General features: G+C 41.1%; 1 protein-coding gene across 5 annotated transcripts in view; it reads right to left on the bottom strand.

The window, feature by feature from the left end:
* Window positions 1-2385: 2385 nt before the first annotated feature.
* The window catches only part of synrg (synergin, gamma), a 68717-nt gene continuing 44154 nt past the window's right edge, over window positions 2386-26948 (bottom strand). For 3 of the 5 annotated variants that reach the window (XM_028571856.1, XM_028571869.1, XM_028571877.1), the window contains 14 exons: window positions 25580-25813; window positions 25356-25495; window positions 22657-22781; window positions 21948-22010; window positions 19439-20401; window positions 14027-14578; window positions 12676-12839; window positions 12452-12505; window positions 11782-11878; window positions 11324-11472; window positions 10434-10544; window positions 10262-10300; window positions 6119-6151; window positions 2386-3471 (listed from right to left, as the gene is read on the bottom strand). In XM_028571856.1, coding sequence (XP_028427657.1) covers window positions 3340-3471; window positions 6119-6151; window positions 10262-10300; window positions 10434-10544; window positions 11324-11472; window positions 11782-11878; window positions 12452-12505; window positions 12676-12839; window positions 14027-14578; window positions 19439-20401; window positions 21948-22010; window positions 22657-22781; window positions 25356-25495; window positions 25580-25813 — 2856 coding nt within the window. In that variant the 3' untranslated portion in view covers window positions 2386-3339. The remainder of the gene's footprint in view (window positions 3472-6118; window positions 6152-10261; window positions 10301-10433; window positions 10545-11323; window positions 11473-11781; window positions 11879-12451; window positions 12506-12675; window positions 12840-14026; window positions 14579-19438; window positions 20402-21947; window positions 22011-22656; window positions 22782-25355; window positions 25496-25579; window positions 25814-26948) is intronic. The other 2 variants (XM_028571864.1, XM_028571886.1) reach the window with 1 other exon arrangement.

Raw genomic sequence — 26948 nt, 5'->3', positions numbered from 1 at the left:
GAGGCACCAATCACAACCGCTGAGGCGGCCTTTTGTTTACATTCAACATGACGGCTACCGAAGCGCAGCGTTGGTCTGATTGGTTGAAGGACTATCCAATGCGCCCATTAAGAGAGGCCCAGAGGCATTTGAGCGTTGGTGACGCCCCCTTTGGAAATGAACTGTCAATGAACCTTTCCCAGACCCCCCCCTCTCAGTTACAACTGAGGAGGGTCTAGGGTCAGCCAGGCTAGCTAGGTGGGCCTATTAAGCAATTTAGTGCTTTCTGGTATTGGTGTGAATGTTGGCTGATAAATAACAAGAAATTGCAGTAAAGATATGTATTTTTGAGGTCATTTAGAAACCATTATTACATTACATTCTCCACAAAAGAGCATCGATTATCCAAATTCTGCTGGTTAATTTTCTGTTGATTAGTCGATAAATTGACAAATTGTTTTAATTACGTGTTTAAAAAAAGCAAATAGAGGTTTTAGACTCTCAAATATTACTACTACCGGCCTCCAAAGTCCAGAAATAGTTACTCATCATGAAGACACTATTGCGATTTCAAGCTCTTCCTCTATTTTAACAGTTTAATGCTGTAATCTCTTAAAACAGCAGCTTTTGATTTGTAAACTACCATATCTTTTTAATTTTTTATCTGTGGATAAATGGAAATGTTATTGGAAGAAAGTAAAGCAGGAAGCAACTCTATTTACAAGGGTGAAGGGAATGTTAATGTGCAGAAGCAGCTGTTTTTAGTCAATAATGTGACTGACTATGGCCATGAAATCCCAAAGAGCAGCAGTCAATACAGCACAGTATCCCTTCAATCTCGCTTCTCTCCCAGAGTTCAGCGTCGCTGACAACAGGCGTGAAGATGACAGGCACAGGCGGTCTGCATTTCCAATTACACAGCATCAGTCAGTAATTGATTTGAGCATTTGTAATTTTCTGTAATCCCAGTGTTCACCGTGAATTAATTTTCTGCAGGAAATGAATTAGGGAAACGACGAGTGATAAAATGGATGTTGGAGAGCACACCTGAACACAAGTGTGAGAACGATAATGAGAATGGTTTCACAGAGCCCCCAGACATCTCATTTGATTGGCTGAGTTCAACTGCCAGCGATGGCCCGGCAGGCTTGTCAAAGGAGAATTTATTCCATTTTGTCGCAAAGTGACGGAGACGAGGCTGCTCTGGCCGGAGAGAAAGTACATTATGGAGTAAAATGACGGAGTGAAAATGTGCAGAAACATCCCTGCATTTGGAAGAGGAAGCTTTTCGGGGCAAGCAGGCAGAATAATATAAAAAGCCAAGTGACTTAAATGACTCATTTCAAAGCTGTAATACGCACATACTGGAACAGAAATTCAAGATAAATGGAACCAGAAAACCAACACTAGTACTTCTTGTAACACAAGTACAACACTGATGCTTTTTTAAGAATGTGAAAGGAAAAGGAAAAGACATTTTAGGAAATACGCTTATTTGCTTTCTTGACTAGTGACGTGAGTTACGTAAGAGGATCGACTCTCATGTCTGTACGCTAATTGTGAAGCTTCTGCTAGACGCTGCTTAGCTTAGCATAGCTTAGCATGAAGACTGGTATATAGCATAGTATAGGCCTACTATACTACTGTATGACTCATTACCAGCCACAACAATGATGCTGGCACTGTTTTCACCTTGTGTGTGTGTTTGTCATCATGGAGACACCAACTGTAGTGTTTGAGTACTTTGCCAGGTGTGTACATGTTTGCGGCCAGATGCAGTAACAACTCCTCTACAGGTGTGTACTTGAGTTCAACATGAAGGCCAAGTCCAAAAATGAATGTGGTCCGAGCAAAGGGTGTTACGCCCCTGGATCCCATCACCCAAGAAGGCCTCTTTTTTTTTTTTTTTTTTTTTTTTTTTTTTACTATACTATGATTATTTTATTAAATAGCCTACTACACTGTATAGAATGGCATAAAAATGTCATGTACATCAGGAGGGGGAATTATGTTAAAATGCTGCCTGTGGATTACAGCTCAGCATTTAAAACAATGACCCCCTGCAGACTCATTAGAAAGCTTGAAAACCTGGGACTTAACTCCACCGGGGGGCAGCTGGCTCTTCTACTTCCCGACAGGCAGACCTAAGGAGGTGTGGGTGAGCAGCCACACCTGATCCCTCTTAACCATCAAAACAAGAGCCCCCTAAGGATGTGTCCTGAGCCCCCTGCTGTACTCCCTGTACACACCTGACGACTGTCTGGTCTGCTATACCGAGAATAGACTTTTTAATGACATTCTATACTAAATAAAAACATGTCATTTTTTACATTAAATGGTTTTGAATATATTGTGCACCATAATATTGGCATGTGACAAACTTTAAAAAATCTATGACACTTTAAATAAACTATATGCATATTTATTTATATCGCAGTTACATTAGTTAGTCATAATTACAATGCCACAGCATGACACTGTAATATACAAAAAGTGCTGCTGCAATTTTAGTTCAGAATCAGACAACTTCTTCCAGACGTTCAGCTCTTGTTGCACCCAACACCAAATCACAAAAAACTAAATTGGTAACATGGTTCCCTTTAGGTCACCAAATCACAACTCTTTCGCTACAAAATACACAATTTGAAATAGCCCAAGAAGTTTAAAATCTCCTTGAAACAGTGCAACAAAAAGTCAAATCAACACAATTCAGGAAAAGGTAAAACCCCTGCCTCGTTTGAATGTTAAAGATTTCATATTAAAACCAAAACAGCCAGAGTTTCATCAAACCGACCCAACCAACAAATGTAATTTAAGTACAATAACAGGCTTATGATTCACCAGCTCTGGTTCAGTGGGAACAAAGGGAGTCATGAATAAAAATCCTCTCAAACAGGCAAAGCCACTAATATCTCAAGATGTTTACAGACTTCGTCTTCCAGTGTTTTTAATGATATTGCACACCTAATAATTTAAATATGAGTCATATCATTATTAATATAGACTTTTTTTGCAGTGAAACTCAGTGGAAACCATCTCCTAAAAGCCTCGCTGGTTATTGATTTAAATATGACCAATACAGCTGACCTAAGGGTAACAATAATACTGTAGATGGGAAATATTTATACGAAAGCTTGAAATTTGAACAAACTACCAGATGTGAGTGACAGCTGAGTTGTGATAAAAGAGATATTGCAGAACAAATAAAAAACCAAATAAATAGAGGAATCCAGTGACTTTAAACATCCTTCTCTTAGTCCAAGGTGAGAGTCCGTGCAGTACGAGGTGCGTCGCCACATCTGTGGATGTGTTATGTTGATTAGCCTGTGCCCCGTTGCCATGGCAGCCGCAGCCCAGAGCTCAGAGCAGGTCAGGCAGTATGAGGCCGGGGGGTTTGGGCTCCACACAGTTAATCCAGAAATTGGCACAGCTGGCGTGGTACTGGTGGCCCCCGTACAGCAGCTTGAAGTTGTCCGTCTCCGAGTTGAACGCCTGTCAAAGTGAAAGATATTAAGATATTACACACGTGAACCACAGAGACAATAAACCCATCTGTGCACACAGGAGGGATGAATATGGACAAGAAGTGAGACACTTTCTTATGCCTTTACTCTACAGTTCTAGTGTGATGCTACTTGTTCTGGCTACTGCTGAACCGAAAAAAAAAAACTATGATTTTTCGGCACGATTCTAATACTGAATAAAAAAAAACACTTACAGTTGGCTCATACATCTACATGGCATCTGGCTCTAATTGGCTCTAATGCCTCGTTTTAGGTACAGAAACTATTTGTACTACTGTAGACGTTTGGTATCATTCCGGGCATTATTAGTGGGGTACTTTACGAGATACAAACGTGGATCCATTAGCGCCTGCACTAAGCTAACCAGCTGATAACGCTAACTCGACCAACGTTCTAACAAGGGAAAAAAGCTTATGGGGGGTTGTTTGGCTCGAGATCAAGGTGCAAAGCAGCCTAGGGTGAAATTACTCCGAACCATCACTTTAAGAGTAAAGTTGCATCATTGTCCATGATCTGTACCAGCAGATATGGCTCAGATTATCTTTTCAGTCAGAGACAAAAGTCAACAATCTCCACAGCGACAATCCTGATGCTTCATAATACGATTTGCTTTTGTGGCTGAACACTTCTTGTTAAATTTATTGTTTAAGGGGGGGCCACCGAGGAAGCGCATGCGCCCCATGTAGGCTGAGTCCTGCAGCGACGCGGGTTCAAATCCGACCTGTTGCCCTTTGCTGTGTGTCATCCCCCATCTCTCTCCCCCTTTCCTGTCTTTATACTGTCACTATCTAATAAAGGGAAAAGCCCCCCAAAAAAATAATCAAAACGTATTGTTTAAACGTTAATGATCTGATACACTGTAGAAGAAAATGATACGTGGTGATATGATTGAGTGCTGTGTGTGTGCAATCAGGAGATGCTAATGTGTGTGCATCCCTGGTGAAATACTGGACGCTGAAGCCGGGAGAGAGGAATGAGTCATTTGCAGTGAATCATAGCTTCCCACACAGGAGAGGGGAGGCGCATGCAGAAAGCAACAACTGCATACAAAATACACCACCACAGCACACCATCAGGGGGGAACTTCGGTATTTTTCAACTTGGACACTATTTTCCCATACATTTGTGTCTAAGTGACAAATGTGGACAAAAATCTTTAAAATTAGTCCAATATTGAGCGAGAATGCTGTAACCGACAGCCACGACCCGGGCTGCAATGTAGTCATGTAGGGCAAAGGTACATCAACAATTTCCATCCACTAAAACATTTTTGTTATTATGATTATTTCTGTAATCTTGCGAGATGACTTGCCGGAAGAAAGCGGCATGGTATTCGAGTGGGGAAAAAGGAGCTCCTGGGAGTTTGTTGTTTTGGAGTACAGTACTTTGGTTATCTAAAAGATTTATGTCGACCTACACTTCGCGCAGCTTTTATAGACGTTACCTTTGAATACGGACAGGCTGAAGTTGAGGCTAGTTGTGCTAGCATACAGCTACAAATGGATCCAAACACTCCGGTCCATACACTGCGCCTTTTGACCATCAGGGCTGCAATGGCCCGTTTTAGCTGGGATGACTACTGCCAACCAAAGTGGCGAAGAAATCCTATACCAAAGCACATTTTCTTAAAGAAAAATGTTGTTCCAAGAATGGAGAGCTAATGCTTTTAGCTAAAGTTAATGTGTTCACCTGGCATCAGTAAGTTACATATAAAAAGCATGGCAGAATAAACAACTTCTCCATCTTGCCATGATGGGCAGACACTTATATTAACAATCTGAGACTGTCAGTGGCAAAAACAAGCACTTTTAGTTGACGTACATTGAAGGTGCGAATTTTCCTTAAAAGGGTTAAACTGCAGCTCGATTCACGGCTACAGTGTTCTCGTTCATTACTGGACCAATTTTAAAGAGTTTTGTTTGCATTAGTCGCTCGCAGACACAAAAGCATGGGAAAATCAGGTCCAGGTGGAAAAATACGAAAATGTACCCTTTAAGTCAAACACATCTCCACCTGCCTGAATGCAGTCTGCAGCACAAATGCTCTTGCTGGATGAAGGTCTTTCTCAAGCTAACTGAATGACACATTCCTACATTGCTATTTTTTTTTCCTCACACACTCACATTTCACAAGCAGAGCGATTTCCTTTCAGACCTTTTTTGTGCCCTGCACTTAACGACTGCCTAAGCTGGAAAATGCTAGAGGGAGAGGATGCTACATGAAAGGGTGGTCACACAAAGAACACTGTGAGTCCTCCTTTCACTGCAGAGCCTTTCCCTCTCAAACACACTGAATCATTCTTAGCCTTCACCTGTGTGGCAGTGAATATGGGCCAAAATAGTCGGTTTTAACTAGACAGCTGCTGTGTATTATTAAACCTTTTCAGACAGGCAGCCATTAGTAACTCTACTCTGGAACATGAATGACAGTATTCAAGCTTTTAGCTGGAGATGGTCAGATAAAACTAGAACTAGTAATTCAGCTGACCTTTCTGCCTGCATATAAAGATTATATAAAGTTACATGTAGATAAGATTAAAAAACTACCCTGAATCTACTATCTGGCTTTCTATACTTCTACTCTATAAGAATTAAAAATAAATGAGGAATAATTACCCTTAACCTCCTGTCATTTTCTTTAGTCAATGCCTGTAAGCACAAGAGGAGTCAGCATGTTCATTCAATGCCCAGAGCAAAGAAAATAGTGCACAGAATGAGCAGCAAGCAAAGACTCAGATTAGGTGTTTCACCAGGACAGAGCACCCAGTTTATTTGTGGGTGAAAACGTGAAAGTATCAAAGTTAGTATTCCTCAGGGCTCCTACACATTTTCCATCGCAGATTTAAGAGATTGGTTATGACTGATCTGAAATATTGATTCAAGGTTTTAGTCAGTGTTGCGTATGCTCATTGTAGCAGATCAGTGCAGTCAATCTCAGCAAGGCCTCTCTCCGGCTCTATCACCACTGCGGTGGCACTTCACTTGTAAAAAAAAAATTAAGAAAAAAAAATTCTGTCCAGCAGATTCTGTAGAGTTGGTTTTATGTTGAACAATATATCAATATTTAAAATTCCATTTAAATAAATGTAAACTTTTATTTTATAATTTATTAACTAAGTTAAGTTTAGTCCAGTTTGTTTTTTTCTGCTGCTATTACCAGCTGCTCCAACAATCCATCAATCCTTGTGTTTTGGAGTGATCTGCCTCCACGGGCCGCCCTGCATCTCTCTCTCAAGAAATATGTGTCCTTGTACCTAATAAGAAATATTTCTTATCACCGGTCTGCTCAGTCTGGCACCTTCTAAGCCAGTGTTTCCCCTCTGGATAATTTCACTTCGATCCTTAGGCAAGTAATCCATTAGAGGCCGCCATATGTCCATAAAGGTGTCGTCATTTCCTTTTAATTTGGCACTTAGTCTTTCCATAGGAAAAACTCTAAACATTTCTTTGTACCACTGAGTTACAGTGGGAGGTTTCTCACTAATCCAATTAAATAATATACATTTTGGACAGCTCCAGAAGCAGTGTATATATGTCCCACTTGTTAACTTACATTTAAGCATCATGGGTTTTTAATAAGTTGTGTATTTCTTCTAATTAAAATGGAATAAATCATGGAGTTTGGTGATTTAAATCCTAAACTAGCAAGTGTATTTATGTTGCTATACACAGCACTATCACATCCAGGCTCTGGAGCTCGGACACAAGCAGTATCTTAATGCTACTTTTTTACAAAAGCCTGTATCATAACAAAATTCAGACTGAATAACTTCCACATTCACACGGACTACCTTCATCTGTCGGAGAGGGCGAACGCTGACTGTGAATAACCCAACATCTCTGCTTTCATTGTCAGTGTAAGGGCAGTATTGTGGCGGTGCTTGAGACCAAAACATATCAGCAGCCGGATCAGTTATTAGCTAAGAAATATTTTTCCCTGGGAAAATTCTTACGTTCTTTGCTGAACCTTTTGAGGCAGACATTTTGTCAATTACCAATCTTTTAAGGCCTGGTGTTACCCAAAGTAACCGTGTAGGAACCCTGCTAACCTGAGGCACAATACAGCAAGCTGTGACAGAGATGGGCCACCAGAAAACTGATTTACAAACTAAAGGTTTGAGGATATGGGAACATTTGGCAAAAAAACTGACATAGCTTGGATCCAAAATTCTGTCAGCACTGCAGTCATACTTCAAGTAAAAGCTACACAGAATAATCAATCCAAATCCGCAAGGCACTTCAGAAACCTGCATTAATATAAATAGCCAGAAATGCTAAATTATTCAACTTATAACCCTTTCCAGTGCTCCTCCCTGTAATTGCTCAAATTAGCATTTATCATTTAGCAGTAGCGCTGGAGCATCGTTAGCTAAAAAGTATCACACACACAACATAACTGCTGCTGCCTTTGAGCGATAAACTGAGATGAGATGAAGCTGCTCCCGGTTGCCCATCCCTGCCTCCTGACCCAAAGAAGAATTAGAGATGACAACTGCGGCATTCCAAAATTAGCGGTCCAACAACAACAAGGTGAGAGGGAGACACTCACTCAATATCACAAAATGATTTTGAGGCGTATTCTGTCAAGAAATGGGATACAATTTTGCAGCAGGAATTAAGCAGGAGCCATGAAGCTCATCTGCTGTCAAGCATTTTTCACATTTCTTTGATGCCACATCAATATCTACTCCCTTCAGTAGAAAAACAAATCAGTACCTCTTCACTAAAGGACAATGCAACAATCAGTGCAGTCTGCTGCAGCCAAAGCTGTTCTGTCACTTCATTATTCTCTGAGGGGATGCTATTCTCCACTTGGCTTTTATTCATTTTTACCAGTGTGGCTCTGCCAAAAATGCAATTAAAAGATGGGTTATTAATCTCATGCTAGTGGCACAGAGACAAAATAAAACTGCATTCATTTCAGCCTGCCTCTATGCACACCAGAGTGAGATGTGTGAGAGAGTGTGTTGCTTGTGTGTGCATGTCTATTGTCACCTGTACTCTGCTTGTGACTAATGTGTAAGCCACATCTGCTTGTATTCTAGATGCCTCTCTGTCAGCCACATCTTGCCTGGACTATGCATCTGTTTCTGGCTGAGCAGCCTCTATCCTGCCCTCTAAACCGCAGGGTCCGAGAATACCATTAATGGCCCACGTCGATGAAAAGCACAGCCACCGTAGGCAAGGAGGTAGACATACAGCAATTCTGCACATAGCGCCCCAGTCAGAGTTAATAACTGAACACTTATCAGAAATACCAATGGTTGTTAGACGAAAGTGGCGAGGTGAGCAGTTACCTCGAGATAGAGGTGACAGAATAGAAAATGAAACCCTTCCAAGACAAAGTGACCACCTTTGTGACCTTAAAGAATCAATCCCAGAGTGCACCCTTAGGTGCCAAAGTGACAACTCTTCCCTCTCACTTATTTCAAGAGTGCACATTATTATTCTGATACACTTTTTTTTTTAGATCATTTTTGGGGCATTTTAAGCCTTAATTGACAGGACAGCTGAAGACATGAAAGGGGAGAGAGAGGGGGGGAATGAAATGTAGCAAAGGGCCGCAGGTCGGAGTCAAACCCCCAGCCGCTTTGTCGAGGAGTAAACCTTTATATACGAGGTGAGCTACCCAGGTGCCTGATACACTTTTCTTTAGTCATCCTTGAGTATAACAGCTGGGACTGCTCGTTAAACCCCTCCTCTGGTTGTCCAATCATAGCTTAGCAGCTTTCACTACTAGGCCCGTCAGGCCGGTCAAGCATTGGATTTCTTCCCATGAAGCGGTGTGCATGGGACACCCAGCATTAAAATAGTTTGGATGGTGGTATATTTTTCTTTAAAAAACACAAGAGCAAAAGTGTAAAGAAGGTATCAAACAGCGTGTTTGTCCCCCCTAAAGTAAGCAGCAATCATTAGCATGTCCGGCTAAATAGCTTACTACCTACACTTAAGCTTGCAACCGGGAATTAATTCAGAAGTTAAGGAGCTTATAATTAACTAGCTACATTATTTTGTGTTGTTACAGGTTACATTAAGACATTAAAACTATTTCCACACAGTGTGGAAGCCAGTCACTATCAGAGTTTAGGCTAAAGTTAGCTCTTGCCTGCTATTTATCAAAGTTAAGGAAGTTTACAACTCAAGTTACCTGAGATAGTGTTACGTTTGACAATCACTGTAGTCTTCATTCTAAAAGTTTAATCAAACTTCTAGAACCAACTCTCTAAAACTAAATATCTGCACTGCAATACAATAAGAAAGCAGTTTTACATGGATCATCAGCTGGTGAGGATGCTGAGTCTTTGCCTTGGGCATACAGATTTAGTTTCAGTCTTTGTAGCCATCAAACCAGCAAGTTGTAAACATAAAAAATACATAACATAGCCAGCTATAGCTGATCTGCCAGCGACAGCTCTCATCTTTGTCACTGGCTTGAAATGAGGACCTGCTTTTGTCTACACTTGTGTTTGAAACCAAAGAGTCATGACAAACTGCATTTGCACCATGTGAGAAACAGAAAGCTTGACAGGCATAGCAACAGTAACTAAGAGGGGCGGGGCTTAACAAGTGGTCAATTGATTCAAGTTTCAAGAGTGACTAATGGTTTCTATCTGTTACAGTGTGTGTCTATGCAGAGAGAAGAGAATCCTGTCACTTTGGCCCCCCGCCGGGCTCGTCGGTAAGAGAAGAATAGGCCCCCTGAGGCCCCCAGTGGGAAAGAGTAGAATGAGATTTGGTTGACAGTTGAATGTCTCATACTCTTTTAAACAGACGTCCAATAGTGCTTTCTTCTTTGTTCTGCAAAATGTTTCAAAGTCAAAGAAATGTCAGTTGTTATCCGATGTGGATGAGCACATTTATGTAAAAAAGCATCCACTAATAGGTGTGTGTGTGTGTGTGTGTGTGTGTGTGTGTGTGTGTGTCCACAAACCTTGCTGCGAGCATCAACGTTGAGCAGACACACCCCACAAGCCAATTCCTTGGCATTCTTGATGCCGTGCCTCAGAATACAGGAGGAGAAATCGAGGGAGCTTTCATCAGGCTACTCCCACAAAAGAACACACACACACACACACACACACACACACACACACACACACACACACACACACACACACACACACACACACACACACACACACACACACACACACACACACGTTTACTTCCAGCTGCAAAGCAAAATGTAGTCATTTCTATTCTTATAACAGTAGCAGTGAGAACAAGTCTGCTTACAGTAAATATCAACTTTTTTATAAGGACTCTGCTTGACTTCAGCTATGTGGCATAAAACCAAACAATACCAGAATAAACATCTTTCTTCTTCTGCATTCTTTAATTAAACATTAGTTCCATGTTGTTTTCTCTCCCTTCTTGAGATACTGTGTGTGTTATATTCTGCAGTGTGAAAAACAATATTGCTTCTCTGCTGGCCCTGTGGATGAGGACAGTCCTCCTCCTCTCGGTTTCTGCGACAGCTGAGTAAATCTATTTAGTCCTTGTCATCCCTTTTGATCCGAACACTGACCTACCAAAAGGCTCTGGCTACGTCGCAACCAAATCGATGAATCATTGATTTTAAGCTAATGGACTGACAATATTGGATCCGCTAACATTTCATTATGTTATTGGCAGCCCTTTTATTGTGAATTGACCCACAGTGCTCTATTATCATGTGTGGTTGTGTGCCTGCACTTCAAGATTTTAAACATGCCTGGGTGATAATAGAAGGCAGTAAAAGGAGCTTAGGCATCTTTTGCTGTATGTTTACGGTATAACTGTCCTGTGCTCTGGAATATTTATATTTTTTGAGCATCTTACAGCGAGCTTGGCAAGCGACATGAAGCCCATGAGGTTGTTCCACACACGGCTGATGTCCTTCAGCAGCTGCTGCAGCTTCTCAGAGCACACGGCTGTCGCCTTGATGCCCAGCTCCACGCGCCTGGTGACACGATACACTTCCACCACGCCTGTCAGAGAAAATACACAAGCACACAAATCACAAAAACACTGTTTTTGTGTTGCTCTTTTTGTTCCATTTTCAGGGAAGCACACTGTGTTTACTTGCAGCTCATTAAAAGCAGAGAAGCACAATAAGGGAGCAGGACCTTGTAAGACCGGGCAGAGATAAGCCATCACACCCTTTGTCCTCTCTGTCCTTTAGAGGGTGTAAGACCACACACAAGGTTCTGTAACAACCTCTTGTTAACACTATACAGCTAGTCCTGGCCTCTAATTGGTTGCATGCGTGCATGAGTATGTGTGGCTAGTTCTCTCACCCAGCAGGTACTCCATGCCCTGAGCCGACTGGATGACCTCAGTGCAGACAGAAGAGCTGCTGATGCCATTCAGGATGTTGTTGGCTTTGGTGATGACCTTAATGTGTGAAGACAGAAGCCAGCTTTATGACATATATACTGTATACATATACATATATATATATATATATATACATATACACATATATATATATATATATATATATATATACACATATATATATATATATATATATATATATATGTTTTTGAGATGTCCTGCTGCCCACAAAGTGTGATTTGACACAGTCTAGTTGTCGGTCAAGAGTCACTTTTTCTGGGATTGACACCATCACCATAAGTGGTGTGTTTTGTTAAAAAAAACTTTGAGTCTCTATTACTGCTGGAATATTTACCAATTCATGATGTTTCAGTTTGTTATAAGGTCAAACAGACCGAAATGTCGTGAATATTCCAGTGAAAGGCGGGACTTTTGTTATGTTTTCCTCTGATGTACCTGTCACATATTCAGATGCACCGAGACTATTGTTATGTGTTCCAAAACGTACTTTGAAAAACATTTCAGCGCCTTTTGGTTATCTTAATTATTCTCCTCCATTTGCATTGTCACTCCCACAATTAAGTCTCGCTATGGGACAAGGTCAAACACAGGACATAAACAAATACAAACCTCCAGGGCACTTTCCAGACACCTTTGCCACTCGTATGCGTAGCGCTCGCTCTCCTGCAACAACAAAGCACAAAATTATGTCAAGTGAACACAAAGGCAAAGGAGAACAGAGGAACATGTCTGTATTGTGTAGCCTTTCACAGTCCTTTTCACAGTGTTGTGCTGAAATCTGGTGGTTGATAATAGCGCTAACATGAGGTGCAGTTAACGCCTGGCCTGCTCACCTCCACCTCCCCAGTCAGGTCCTTATACTTGTCCCTGATGACAGGCAGGGCGGGCTTCTCGCTCAGGGTGTTGGATCGGTCTCTGAAGGGCTGGTCTGGAGCTGGAGATGGGGGAGAACGCCCAATCTCCTTGTCGCCCAAACTGTGACTGCGTTTGTGGGAGCCTGAGGCAAAGCGAGAACCACAAACACATATATAAACTTTATTTTGTTTTTCCAAATCAGTTCAGCAACCCATGGCTATGACCCATTTTGAGATATGCACCTGTTTGTTTGCAATCATTATACTTCCATTCTGTTGCGGCTAATTCCTCCCGGAAAAAGGACAGAATGAGTAAATACTTAATTTGTGACAAACAATAATTACGTACAAAACAGAGGCACAAATATGCAGGTATGAATTATTCATAGGGACTCACAGACGGACAAATCCTGGCAGGGTACCACAACAAACATAGGCTATTCCAGTGGGGCTGGCATTGTGTGTGTGTGTGTGTGTGTGTGTATGTGAAAGAGAGTTGTCCAGACACAAGTAATCTACCCCCCCACCAACTCCTCCACCACCCACAGAGACATGCGTCATCCTCCCCACAACCCAAAAGCTCCACCATGAACAGATTACTGTTCCACTGGGCGAAAAAGAGAACGTAAAGCTCTCTTTCTCACACAAATTAAATCCAGCATTGGGAGATAAATCTATTGGGCAAATGGGTTTTTATCACAGTGCAGGGAACGCTGATAAATTATTCTTGGAACATGACACCAGCAAACAGCAGTTAAAAAACAAACCGCCTTTCAGTGGATACGGTTAATTTGTGCTCATGGATTTGTTGGCCTTTGCTAATTCATCTCACCAGTCACTGCCAATAGAGCAGAGCTGTCATCTCAACACTGCCATCTAATGTCTGACAGCTTTATTACAGATCTGATGGGCCTAACATGTAGGGGTGGGAGAAGAGCTCCATTTTAGGGCCAAGGGTTTTGAGTTGGCCAATAGAGTGATAGTCTTAATGGAAAACATGTACGTTTGGTTACAATTTTGATGTTAACAACACTTTATAGAGCCGAAACAAATTAGTTAATTAAGTCATTAGTTAATCTACAGAAACTTAGTTGGGAAAATGCACACCTTCACTTATTCCATCATCTCAAATGTGGAACTTTGGGCAAACCAATTTAAATACATCCTTTAGGTGATTGTGATATAAGGTATTTTTTAAATATATATAAATTTTCTTAACTGATTTAGTGCTGCAATTAATCAAAACCAATTAGTCTGATATATGATTTTCTTGATTGATTGATTGTTTGGTTTATAAAATATCTGAAAGTAGTAAAAACTTGTGACTCACCTTGAACACACAAGTCAAAGGTGGCCAGTTCATTCTTGATCATCTCCTCACTGGACTTGACTTTGGTCTGAGCGCTGGCTTTGAGAAAGTCAGACTTGCCAAACTTAGGCTTGTCGGCCTGGAAGGCTCCAAACTCATCAGAAGCCTCACTTTGGTTTCCCTCGGAGACGGCATCAGCGGTGGCGGCAGGCGAGTCGGACTTTTCAGAAACCGTACTCGCAAAGTCCCCAAAGTCGTCCTCGGCATCGACACCTCCCTGGTCGCCGGAGCCAAAATCTGCAAAGGCTTCAAACTTGTCATCTGTGGATGAGCCATCCTCTGTGGGGAAGGAGGTTGTGATCTTTTCTACGGAGCTGCTTGGGATGTTTTCGGTGCTACCAAAGGTCAGCTCCTTCCTCTGTGCTGGCACTAAAGATGCAAGGGAAGTTCCTTCGAAGCCCTGCGGCTTTCTGACCTCACCGGGCAGACATTCCTCCCGGTCTGACCAGTCATAGCTGGCCAGGGTGCTGAGGGCCGACGTCCCAAAGGGGTCAAATTTCATGTCGTCTGCTTCTGTAATGACAACACAGACATACCGGTGGTTCCTAAGAATAGCACAGATGCTGTCATCGTGATAGGAGCTAGATTAATGAGCCTGGATTAGATTTCTGTCAGATTATCACTATGTCACTTATCTATGGTTCAAGTGACATCTCTTTTTTCCTCATGGGAATTAAGTCTTATATTTCCTCACTTACCTCTAGTGGTGTCTAGCCCTGCAGATATGTTTAGTTTTTTGATTGGCCAGGTTTTGATATATCTGTCTGACATTTCTGCCTTCACCCAAATACAATGGTGGTCAATGAAATTTTGTCTGTGGTGCTCACAGAATTGAGACTTATATAAAAACAATGTCCCAGGTTACCTGGATAACCCTCATACCTCACTGTGGACGTTTTAACTAAAGAAATAGTCCCTATTGAAGCAATCCGCTGTTGATTATCTGGATTAATCTGAACATTGCTTTTAAAAGAGATACTTCTGTTGAATCTTTAAATTGTCATTTTTCAATCTTGTAAGCACCACAAATGAAAGTCCATTCACTTCTATTGTACTGGGATGTAGGCCAAAATCTCACAGATATCTAAAAACGTGCAAATAAAACCTAAACTACTACATCGCCATTACATGTTGTTTTGTTATAAAAACTGACCTGTTAACTTTACTGGCATCCCGTGTAGCATCCTCTAATACTGCATATTCAATAGTGGCAAGAATGAGATCTAATGTAAAAGTGCCCCTCCCCATATTTTGCACTTTTAAGACGTTTTCTGCAATACACATGCAATCACATACACCGTACTGTAAATTTACTATGTTGACTTTTTCATTATAATACTAGCACCTAACTTATGAATTTGTTGCTGTAACAGTAGTACATTCTTTAACCCTCATTTTTTAGAGTTGTGTTTAATAAATTATGTTAGGAACGGTAAACAAGTTGTTTTGATGTCTGAGCTGAATCATGTTTATGAGAAGAAAATTAATGCCGTCATTTTACAGAAACACAATGAATACTAACACTGCTGTTTTGTAGTGGACAGTTCCCTCTTCACTGGCTAACACTTGCTCTTCTCTGGTGACAAACAGCTTTCCTAACAATTATCAGAGATTTGATCTCTTCATATTAAATGCAACCAACATCAATTAAAGATCTTTCCCGTCACTACTTCTACTCTGTTTCTTACACTGTGTTGTGATCACTTTCTTTACGTCTAATGCTGACACAGCCTCACACATTTGTCAACACTTGACAAGTCTTCAGGTCTCTGTCTCGGTTTCTCTCTCTCTCTCTCTCACACACACACACACACACACACACACACACACACACACACACACACACACACACACACAAGTCTTCCTTGTCGAACCATTCCTATTTTGCATGACAGCACCCTCAGATAGAAAAAGCAATTTGTGAAATTGACAAGGACCTAGTTCTGTAAGCCTTGTGTCATTAAATCATTTTGTGGTTTCTCAAGAAAAGGAAAGGAGAAAATAAGACGGTACGCATTTCAGCAATACCAACAGTAATATTTATTACGATAACATGAGTAGAGAGAAAGAGCGAAAGGTCACAAAGTACTGTGAAAGAGGTCTATCATTACAAGAAGTTTGTCAAACTAACACTGGTAAAATTAGATTTCAGTCATTTAGAATACAAGGGCATGCAGAGTCAGGAGAAAAGGAAGAGAACAAACAGCAAGAAGGTAAAACAAAGATATAGAAGCAGGAACCAGAATGAGAAGGCACATTCACAGACTAAAATCAGTAATTCTGGGGAGATGACAAACTTTGTTTTACTATTAGGGATGTAAAGCAACAGGTGTTTGGTAAAGATAAGAGTACAGAACACTCGGAAGGCCAGGTTGAAAAGATAATTCAAAGAACAAGCTCGAGGCAGGACCTGAGGGGACAAAATTGGTACAGCATCCCAAAAATCAATGCTTGTTTGGAAAGGCTGCGTACAAACTGCACTTTAGGAGCAGTGAGGAAGTAAAAGCCACAATTTAAAAGGGCTGCCATCTTTATACATTTACATATAAATAATATCTTAGTCCTGGTAATAGCAAAATAAGAGGAGGTGATCACAATATCTGCATTAATCTGCATGTAAAAACTCAAAGTGATCTTGTTCAAGCACTCAAAGGGTTACAGAAAACAAAAGAGGGCCATCCTTACACCTGATATCCCAGAAAGGGCCTTAACTACATCCAATCACAGATGCAGAAACAGATTTAAAGAGACAGTATCCTTTTTCTCTTGCTACAGTGATTGTTTGTTAAAGCAGGCTAATGTGCACAAACTGTGATCCCCTAAATAATAGCACATCATTATTACTCAAGACAACAATGTTTCGTTTGTTAACCTAAAATATTGTAATCTTACTAAATACTATAGGCTACATTTAATTTACATAGTTGGCAAATCACAACATGATCAAGGAGTCTTTCATAATAAGAGCTCATATTCCTGTAATAAAAATACACTATTAAATCTGTATGTATACATTTTTTCCTTTGATAAAAACAACTTGCAATACTGTTATGCATAAAATAATATCTTGTATTATGTTCTTGTCAATTTCACAAATTGAAAAGGCAGGCACACTGCAGCAAAAAGCAAGGCAAGAAGGGTAATACTAGTCATAATGTTCTCAGAGAGCCAGACCGTAGAGCCACACATGATAATTCATGCTGCAACATCACAGAACGGTAAAAATAATAAAAAAATTAAAAATCTGATTCCCTAAAAAGGAAATTCACAAAAGAAATACTGTCTCTTTAAGATTACGTACATGTCCAGAAACACAATGCAAAGCATGGTGAGGTGCTCCAACTGCTTGGCCTGCTACACTTGAACAGGTTAGTCCCAGAGCTCTCCGAGAACAAGAACATTGGATAAACAAGGGTGAACGGGAGAGCTCTAACAGTAGTGTAAAAGCTTCTTAGGAATGTGTCGATGTTAAACTGGGCACTGTTATCAGCAGTTGCCTAACTGTTTTGCTGCAATTTCATGAACGGTTTGTTTGAACACATCATCTTACTCAGTACAGTGGGGGCCAGTTTCGGTTCGACCAGTGTACAGAAACTGAAATAAGGCAACGGGGATGTTTAAATTTATGATTTCTTCAGGTCAGGAAGAGGAATTATCAGGTCCTTTGATGAAATGATACGTTATACATGTCGTTTATTTATAATTAACTGATGTGTTGAAATACTTAAAGCTTAAAAAACGATCCATGCAGAAAGTTGAATGCATGAGTAAAAAAATGTGAAGACTTTTTCAACTTGTACAAGTACAACTTTCTCATCCCGCAGAAAAGCCTTCAAAGGGGTTTAAAACATGAAAATCTAAAATGTTTTGCATTGTCACATGACAATGGTTACATGCCGTCTCGGGTTACATTAGGAATTGATCTCGAACGTTTTCTGTGAAACATGAGACATGACATGGAAGGTGATGCTCGGTGAATAAATGATGAGCACTGGAGAGAGGAGGAGAGGGAGCACTGACATGACAATACCCGATTATTACCAAAACTGGGTTGACTCCCTTTTAATAAATGTAAACTTTAACTCCACTTTGATGGACGTGAGGTAGGGGAGAAAAAGCTGACACGCTAGTATGGAAAAAAAAAAACACAACTAGAAGGGCACTTGGCGAGTGCAGACCTCCGCCAAGGCCAAATGCCCTATCTCGCATTGTTAACGAAAGTGAAAAATAATTTGTGTATGCGCCCAAAGTTTAATGGGTTTTTCCTCAGGCCAGTAGATTTTCCATAATCCTGCTGACAAAAAGACAGGTAAACAAACCAACCGAACCGAAAACATTACCTCCTGGTAGAAGTAAATCGAGGGCCATTTGATCCAAATAATACAGCATGGTAAGTCTGAAATACTGAAAGGTAATACAATAGCCAACGTACATAAAGTCACAAAAGCATGTACGCACACTCAAACACTCTGGCCTGGAAATTGTGCATCCAGCTACGATGCACCTAACATCTCAGCTGCTTTTGTGAGTGACACAATTCACTGTTGCTCTATTTCAAAATAGCTTGTTTCCTGTTTCCTATGCACAGAAACGATTCATTTTCAACTAATCAAAATGAACTCAGCACAAACCAAATGTCAACAGTTAAAAAGGTGAATGATGGCTTACAGATAATGCCTTTGGTAAACTGCAGCCTATTGTGTGAAACCTGTGATTATAATAAAGAAGAGGATCATCTCCGTAACAACCTCCTGTACTCGTATTCAATTCAACCTCTCGGTTTGCGTTGCATGACACGTCAACAACACACAAGCAGAGTTTGGCCTGTAGAGACAAAAGGTACACTGAAGGGAAGAGCGATGTCTGCCGCTGCCGCGTGGACACAACAAACACAGAGCTTATCGAGTCACCCAGACAGCAGCCCGGGATCTCGTCTATGAACTAGGACTGCCAACACATCAAAACCAGGCACTCATCATTTGTAACTAAATAAGAGATGTGGGCCAGGACCTTTCTGTCATTACAATAATAATATGTGCATGGAGGGAGGCCGGAGGGTGGGGGGCTATGGAAAAAAAAAGAGAAGGGAGGAAGGAACTAAGGATTCAAATAAATACATAAATAAATAAATAACATGAAAAAATTATGAAATGTAGAATCAAAGCTATGATGCATCTAATCTGATATGGTAATCATGTAGTGTTACTTCTGTCTTTGAGCATATTCAATTCAATTAGGACCTCGTTAGTTGCCCTTTGACCCCCTGTTTGGTGGTCACAAGTGGGCACTGAGGAGGAGAGGCCACTGCTGGCCTGGAAATTTATACTGTGTGACTGGACGGGCCTCACCAGAGCAATCGCACTAGTTCCTCACCTGTAGCGGGGGGCTGGTGGGCCGAGAGACCCGGCAAATCCAGAGAGCTGTCCGACATCACATGTTTCAGGTCTCCACCCATGTCCGAGAGCTTCATGTCAAGCTGCACTGATAGTGCGTCCTCGGAGTCGTCTTTTCCTACGCTGCTCCCCCCGATGGACGGGAGGTCGAGGGACTTGACAGAGGCAGAGTCCTCTTTGGCCTGTTTGAAAGCGGTCACCTTGTCCACCAGAGTCTTTTCCGAAGCCCCGAGTGCTGTGCAGAACTTAGAGGACTGAAAGTCGGCAAAGTCATCAGTGTCACTCTTGAGAGAAGAGAAAGAGCCACCGCCACTCTCCTTAGTATCATTGTAGGCCAAGCCACCCTCCAGGGACAGCTGTTTGAATACGTCATACTTGTCTGAGCTCTGCTGAGGCCGCTGCTGAGTGGAGGTCTCTCCTTGGACCCCCACACTGCTGCTCTCGCCTTTATGCTCCCCACCAGAACTGCCAAACGCCATGAAGTCTGCAAAGTCATCCTGAGTCGCTGCCACACCTCCTGCTGCTGAAGCTTGAACAGCATCAGTGGATGAGCCAAAGAGGGCAAAATCACCAAAATCATCTGCACCTCCGCCGGGTGGTTTGGCTCCACATGGTAGAAGCACTAGAGAGGGGGGGACAGACACTGAGGGGAATGTGCTAGGTTTTGTATCAGTAGGGGGAGGAACAGGGGGATCTATAGAAGAGAAAAGGTCCAGGTCGGCCATGTTGAGAGGATTTTTGGGCTGAGAAAGGGACACTGTTGGCTGTTGCTGCTGCTGTGGTAGTTGTTGTAGAGACTGAGAGGTTGGGAAAGCAGAAGGGAAGGCAGGTTGGAAGATCTTGGCCTGGTCTGAAGGGTCTAATGGAGAGATGCTGTCGGCGGTTTTAAAGTCTGCGAAGCCATCATCAGCGCTGACAGACTTGAAATCTGCAAATCCTTCCCCTGCGAACCAAAGAGAACAACTTAACAACTTAACATTATCATTCAAAAGTATTTATCATGGCTGAGAGACCTAATGGGAAACTGACAGCGGCACCAGCCATGATTCTGTCATTTCACAATCCTACAAGAAAGAAAGTGGATGGGTAAGTTATGGCTTTGTCACGTTGTGAATGTTAATGGTAACTTCCAGTCTTCTGAGGAACAGTGGGCTGCAGTGTCCAACCAACAGCACACATCACTGCACAAAAAAGCTACGTCTTCTAAAGACACATAGATCTGCACTACCATGCAATGAACTTTTCACACTGAAACAGAACATGATAAAGCAATTCTGCAAAAAAAAAAATCCATCTTAACAAGTTGTTCTATCTCCTTATTTCTAAAAATCTCTCAACTTTCCAAGTTAAAATGTCTCCCAGTGAAGTAATAGAGGTCCACTTACAGACGTGCTATTACAGCATTTTTGGATCAAATGCATATTAAATTTCCACTAGTTACATGTGGCTAGCTTTGTGTGTCCTTGTGAATAATGTAACTGTAAACAATTTTTTTTAACTCTAAGAATTTTTTTCGGAACAGTCCTGAGGCAACAGGAAACATAATTTCCTGAAATGTCAAAATGGTTTAAAGAAGACAGATTTGTCTGTACAATAAAGTATTACTACTCAAGGGTAAAGATTAGCTAAATGTGTCAGAATATTTAGTATACCTAAGTACAATGTGAGCCAATATTCAATAAAATTTAAGTTTTTATTTTAGTTTGCTCATGTTGAATAAGAACAATTGATTCTTTTTAGATATGTTGCAAGAATCTTTAGTAGTATACATTACAGTATATGAAATTAAAATTCAATAGAAACTGAAATTACCAGTTAAGATGGGTGTTTTTTGCAATGACAAAACTCCATATATGCTATAAAAAAGAGCAGCAGAAACATTTTTGGAACAGAATCTTATTGTCTCAAATCTTTTGAAACAAGCCACTGGTTATCACCACAAAGAAATAAGACAGAATGCGTTCTTGAGTTTCAGCAGTTGTTAATCCACTGCGGTATAATATATGCATGGACAGAAACAGAGAATCTGTTCACACTGCTGGTGTATGGTGGAAAAGAGATAACTAATGGGCTCATTAAGGAGATGGAGCCTGACAATGCCAAGGAAAGGTCACCGCAAAGCATGACTTACTGGTGTTGTAAGAGCTGTCCCCATCGGAAACTGTTCTAATGAAACAGGGACGGGAAATACACTGGTATCAACACTGCAGGCTTGCAAAACAAGATACAGTGTAAAAAAATGGCATTTAAGTATAGCTTTGTAGTGACCTGACAACTTTACCCAAGTTATAATACAATGTTTAATTAGAGGGAATCTCACACTAGGGACCATCTCAGAGCCCCACTTTGTCAACTGGAAAGAGCCAAAGGCATTTGTCTCAGGAATACCGTGAAATGTATTTTAAAAAAACAAGAGATTTGGGTTATGTATGTTTTTAAGAGACAGAAAGACACTTGAATGTGTAAGAAAGGGTAGCTAAGTTTCTTACCGACTGGTTTCTTGTCAGCAGGTTGCTCAAGCTGTCTGAACACACTGTATTTGTCTCCAGTATCTGGATCACAACAAAAAAAGAAGAATTTATTTTATTTATTTATTTATTTATTTATTTATTTATTAGGGACCATGTACAATTTTAAACATCAATGTTACCATTTGATGCATTGTACCAGAGGTAGCCACAGGGTAATTTACATCTGCAGTCCCCTGGCAGGGCACAATAAAAAACATACAAATAACACCCCCCCACCCCCATCCCCTACACACACAGCACACAAATACACCCAAAACACATTTTGTCAGCACCACATCAGTGTCAGTGGTTACAGATTTGAGTGGTCTTCAGAAAAAAAAATCAGTTGAGATTTAAAGCTCTTAATGGAACTGTAGCTCTTTATGTCATCTGTTATTGCATTCCACTGTGTAGTGACTTTAAATGAAAAGGCAGATTGTCTAAAAGTATGGGTAAAGTATGAACAGAAAATACAACACAGGTAGGCAGATGTTGCCTTCATGCCACTGAGTTCATAAGAAGTTTCCATTAAACTCATATGAGAGATGAGACATCTGTGTTGCTAAGGTGGCGTAAACATCTGAAGATCATATCTGTATCCCTCTCTAACCTACTTTTCGTCCCAGGGTTTACATTTCATGGAGAGTACACAATGTTCCTAACACCCCATATGAGGTATTGAAGGTACCTGAGGCAGGGGGTGGAGGCTCTACAGGCTGATCCACAGACAGCTGCTTGAAGACAGCGTACTTATCAGAGGACGTAACGGAGGCAGACGAGGAACCAGACACTGGAGTCAGCATGGCAGGCACACTGCAGGGACACAATCCATGTAGTCAGACATCAGGAAGAGTGAGGTTCAATAGTAGAGTCTAATCCTCATAAGCTGATAGAACATTTGTCCTGGTCTCAAAAAGTTTGGTGAATGTTTGTTAAAGCTTTCTCATTCTTGGTTAGTCTGGCTATCACCAGACCAAGCTCAGCGACAGCGGCATCAACGGGTTGCTGCGCTTCAGTGGCCGCCATGTTGAATGTAAACAAAAAACTGCCATCGCTTCTCTATCGTCATCGTGTTAAACCCGCCAATAGCGTGCTAGGTGGATAAGCCAGTTTGTTATTGGTCCCCGCAGAAGCAGGATATCAGGAATCAAATCACTGGCAGATCGGGCTTTACCCAGTAAATGTAAATGGACTGTTTTTATAAAGCGCTTTTCTAGTCTTAACGACTACTCAAAGCGCTTTAAAATAGTACAGGAACCATTCACACGCTGTGGCCGAGGCTGCCATACAAGGGGCCACCTGCTCATCAGATAAACATTCACACACATTTACACTCCAATGCGCAGCATCGGGGGCAACTCGGGGTTCAGTGTCTTGCCCAAGGACACTTTAACATGGGACTGCAGGGCCAGGGATCGAACCACCAACCTTCCGATTGGCAGGCGACTGCTCTACCACTGAGCCCGAGCTGCCCCAGTCTAATTCTTGGTGGTACTTATTATGGTGACGGTGATGCTAACAGAAGATTAGGGTACTTCTATCTATAACTTTGCTTTATTCACGCAAATACTGAGCAAAGACAAATTCACACATAAAAAGAGTGCTAAAAGGTGGGTCATATCAATATTTGTCTATCGTCGTATACAGTTAGTTTTAACTGATGTCCAATTATCAGTCTGTCAATGTTTGCCATTATGCTGCCGATTCCCTACACACTACGCACATAACTGTATTTAGAGGTTGTACCAGAATAGGTTAGTGTGATTTAATTTTCAAAAAACACCATATATTTGTTGTACTGCACATTGCTGCAGCTCCTCTTTTCACCCTGTGTGTTGAGCTCTCTGTTTTAGCTACAGAGTGAGACATCTCACTTCTGTTCCATCTTTGTTGGGAGTCACACATGCTCAGTAAGTACTGCTAGCTTGTCAGTTGCAGAGCATGAAGGAGTGCCATGCTAGCAGCTAGGCGAGCATTATAACGTGTGTTCCAAAGTGACCACGTTTGTCTCTGAAGTAAAGGCTGGACTACAATAGAGCTGTTTGGAGCAGTTTGTGAGCAGTGTTTTCGGTTGGAGATGGTAAGTCCCTTTGGGGGGGACTTTGGGCTTTTTCACTTTGTAAACCTATAACATGCACAAAAAGATATATAACACCATAAAGGAAAGGGAAAAAGCCAAAAAGCATAATATGAGCACTTTAAGTAAATGTAAATAGACTGTTCTTATAAAGCGCTTTTCTAGTCTGAATGACTACTCAAAGCGCTTTTACATGGTACAGGAACCATTCACCATTCACACACATTCATACACTGTGGCCGAGGCTGCCGTACAAGGTGCCACCTGCTCATCAGATAATCATTCACACACATTTACATACATACACAGTAAATGTTGTATCAGTATATGTGTATCACAAACAAATTAAATGATGACCATTCGTTTTGCATTCCGATGCCACTGTGAGATACAAAAAACCAAGCTGAACATCTTAAAAAGAAATCTTACTTTACATTGAAAAAGTAGCTGATCTGATGACAGAATCAAGCATTAAGCAAATTCATTAAGCTCACTTTCCAGTGAATATAAATGTCCTCAAAGCCCTTTCTCTGCAACACATCTGACAGAAAGTTACGCCTGCCAGTTCAAGCTAGCAAACCAAAATGAGCTTTTCAGCTTCCGATTTAATTAGACAGCACTTCTCAGACTGTAGGGAATTCTTTTTACATTGCTGAAACAGTCAAGAGTGTACGTTTTCATGGAGAGATAGGGGAAATTATAAAACGCCTATGCCACTTAGATGTGAGATACTTTATTTTAGTTTTTTCTATGTCCTTCAATGGATAATTGCCTTTTTAGCTTCCTCTCCATGAACGGGACGGTCTCTCCACATGGGCTTGGAGAGTAATTTAAAAAAAAAAATAGCTTATCTATTGTCCACTGAAATGAATTAATTAAGAGATGACCCAAACTCATTGTTATTCTAGAGAGGTTATTACGAGGTATTAAGACAGTGTGCTTGATTGTATGGACTCTAAGATAGAGATGCAAGACACAAAAATTATGGAGAATAGCTCAGTTATAATCAACCAACGAGGGCTATATAATATTAGACCGTCATCACTGCAAACATTTACATTTTTTCAACTAGGTAGAGTGCAAAAGAAGACAGACATAATGAGGAACACTGAAAATATACATTTCTTGTAATGTAAACTCAGCATTAGGTTCATATCATACAGTGAAAATCCCCAACTACAACTTTGAGCTTTTTAAAGCATTACTAATTATGTAAGCTATAATTAATATTGCATTTTGCAATATCTAAATTGAAAAACAATTAATAATTTAGGCCTACTCAGTGTCACCACTGCACTCACAGCCATTACCTGTTTTGGTGCTGAGGTGCAATGGTGGCGGGGAAACTTCCACCTGACTCCCCCTGAAACTCAGTGAAAGCCTGGTCTCCTGCTCCTGCCTTTGGAGCCTCCTGGAAGTCCTGGAAGTCATCGTCATCGGCTTTGCTCCCCTAAGTCGAAAACATTTGAGTGAGTCGGATGCGAATTATGATCAACTAAAGGATAATGCAGAACTAAAGGCATGGTAGTGTTACCTGTGCAGGAGGGAAACTGGCGATGAAGTTAGTGTTTGTGGGAGCTTGAGTCGCGGGTGTCATGGCCATGACTGGTGGTGCTGCTGTGGGCATGGCCATTGAAACCGGGGGCTTGGTCATCATGGGCTGCTGGTGCATGACTGGGGCCATGGCCATTGCCAGGGCCGGCAGGTTGGGCACTGGTGGAGAAGGGAACTGATTGAGGATTTCCACATTCATTGCTGGGAGGCCACTCTGAAACAAGGCAAAAAGGATTAAAAGGACTCATGATATTTTATGTTTTTCTTATTGTCAACATATCCTAATTAAAAGACCAAGACCAAAAATGAATGCTTAATCTTATTGATCTGTGCTATAAAGCTCAATTGGCAACACCGGATCTTTAGCACGTTCCCTCGTTCACTACCGAGCCCGTTTGTAACCGGTGGGCTACAGACAATGTGATCTTCACCTGTTCAACTTACTTAACCAGATAGTATGTGACCATCCTGCTATTTCTACAGACATGTGATCTAACCACAGACAGTTGCGCTGTGCACGGACTCACAGCGGTGCGCTGCTGAGAATGAACAGGAGAAACACTGGAACGGATATTTTCCGCCATTTTAAACGAATGGGACACACTGATGTATGAAACTGCCAATTAAATTCATTTACTTATTAATCGAAGGTGCAGGAACGCCGTTCCGGATTGTTTGGGCCCACTTTAACCCCTGCTGATGACCCAGAATCTCTACTCAAAACCTTCGTGCTTTTTTTCATTTCAACATTCCCTCAGATACAAAATATTCTTCCATTGCAATCACAGACTCGGGGACCACATCAATGAAAGCCCCCGATCAATCACTGCAAAACTGGAACACTAAAAACATTAAGAACTCATCAAAAGAAAATTGATTCTAAATAGCTAAATACTGGACCTACAGGAAAGATACATCATAAAACATGCCGTTTAGAATTGCAAAGATATATGGCCCCAACAATAATGACATTATCACTCTCTCAACTCTTACACAAATGCCAAACAATAAAGCACCTGGACCAGATGAGTTCCCTTTTGAATTCTATCTTTAATCCACAGTGACCAAACCAGTTTAATCAAGTGACGACACACCACTAACAACTTCAGAAGACTTAACTTGAAACATCTCAACACGTTACAAAACAAAGACAAATAAAGTTCACTAGACGCAAAGAAAGCATTTGATAAAGTACTAGATATAAAGAACTGTGGCTTTGGTGTTGGAGAGTTGTTAATTCACTGGATAAAAACACTATATAATACACCCATGTCACAACAAAACTCATTCCCCCTGGAAACAAAATAAAATGTATTTATATGTAGATGATATCTTACTTTACTTTCAAG

Source organism: Perca flavescens, chromosome 3 (genome assembly GCF_004354835.1).
Source record: "Perca flavescens isolate YP-PL-M2 chromosome 3, PFLA_1.0, whole genome shotgun sequence".
In the NCBI taxonomy this organism is placed as follows: Eukaryota; Metazoa; Chordata; class Actinopteri; order Perciformes; family Percidae; genus Perca; species Perca flavescens.
The sequence above is the reverse complement of the archived record's forward strand: the minus strand, read 5'-3'. Positions and strand labels throughout refer to the sequence as shown.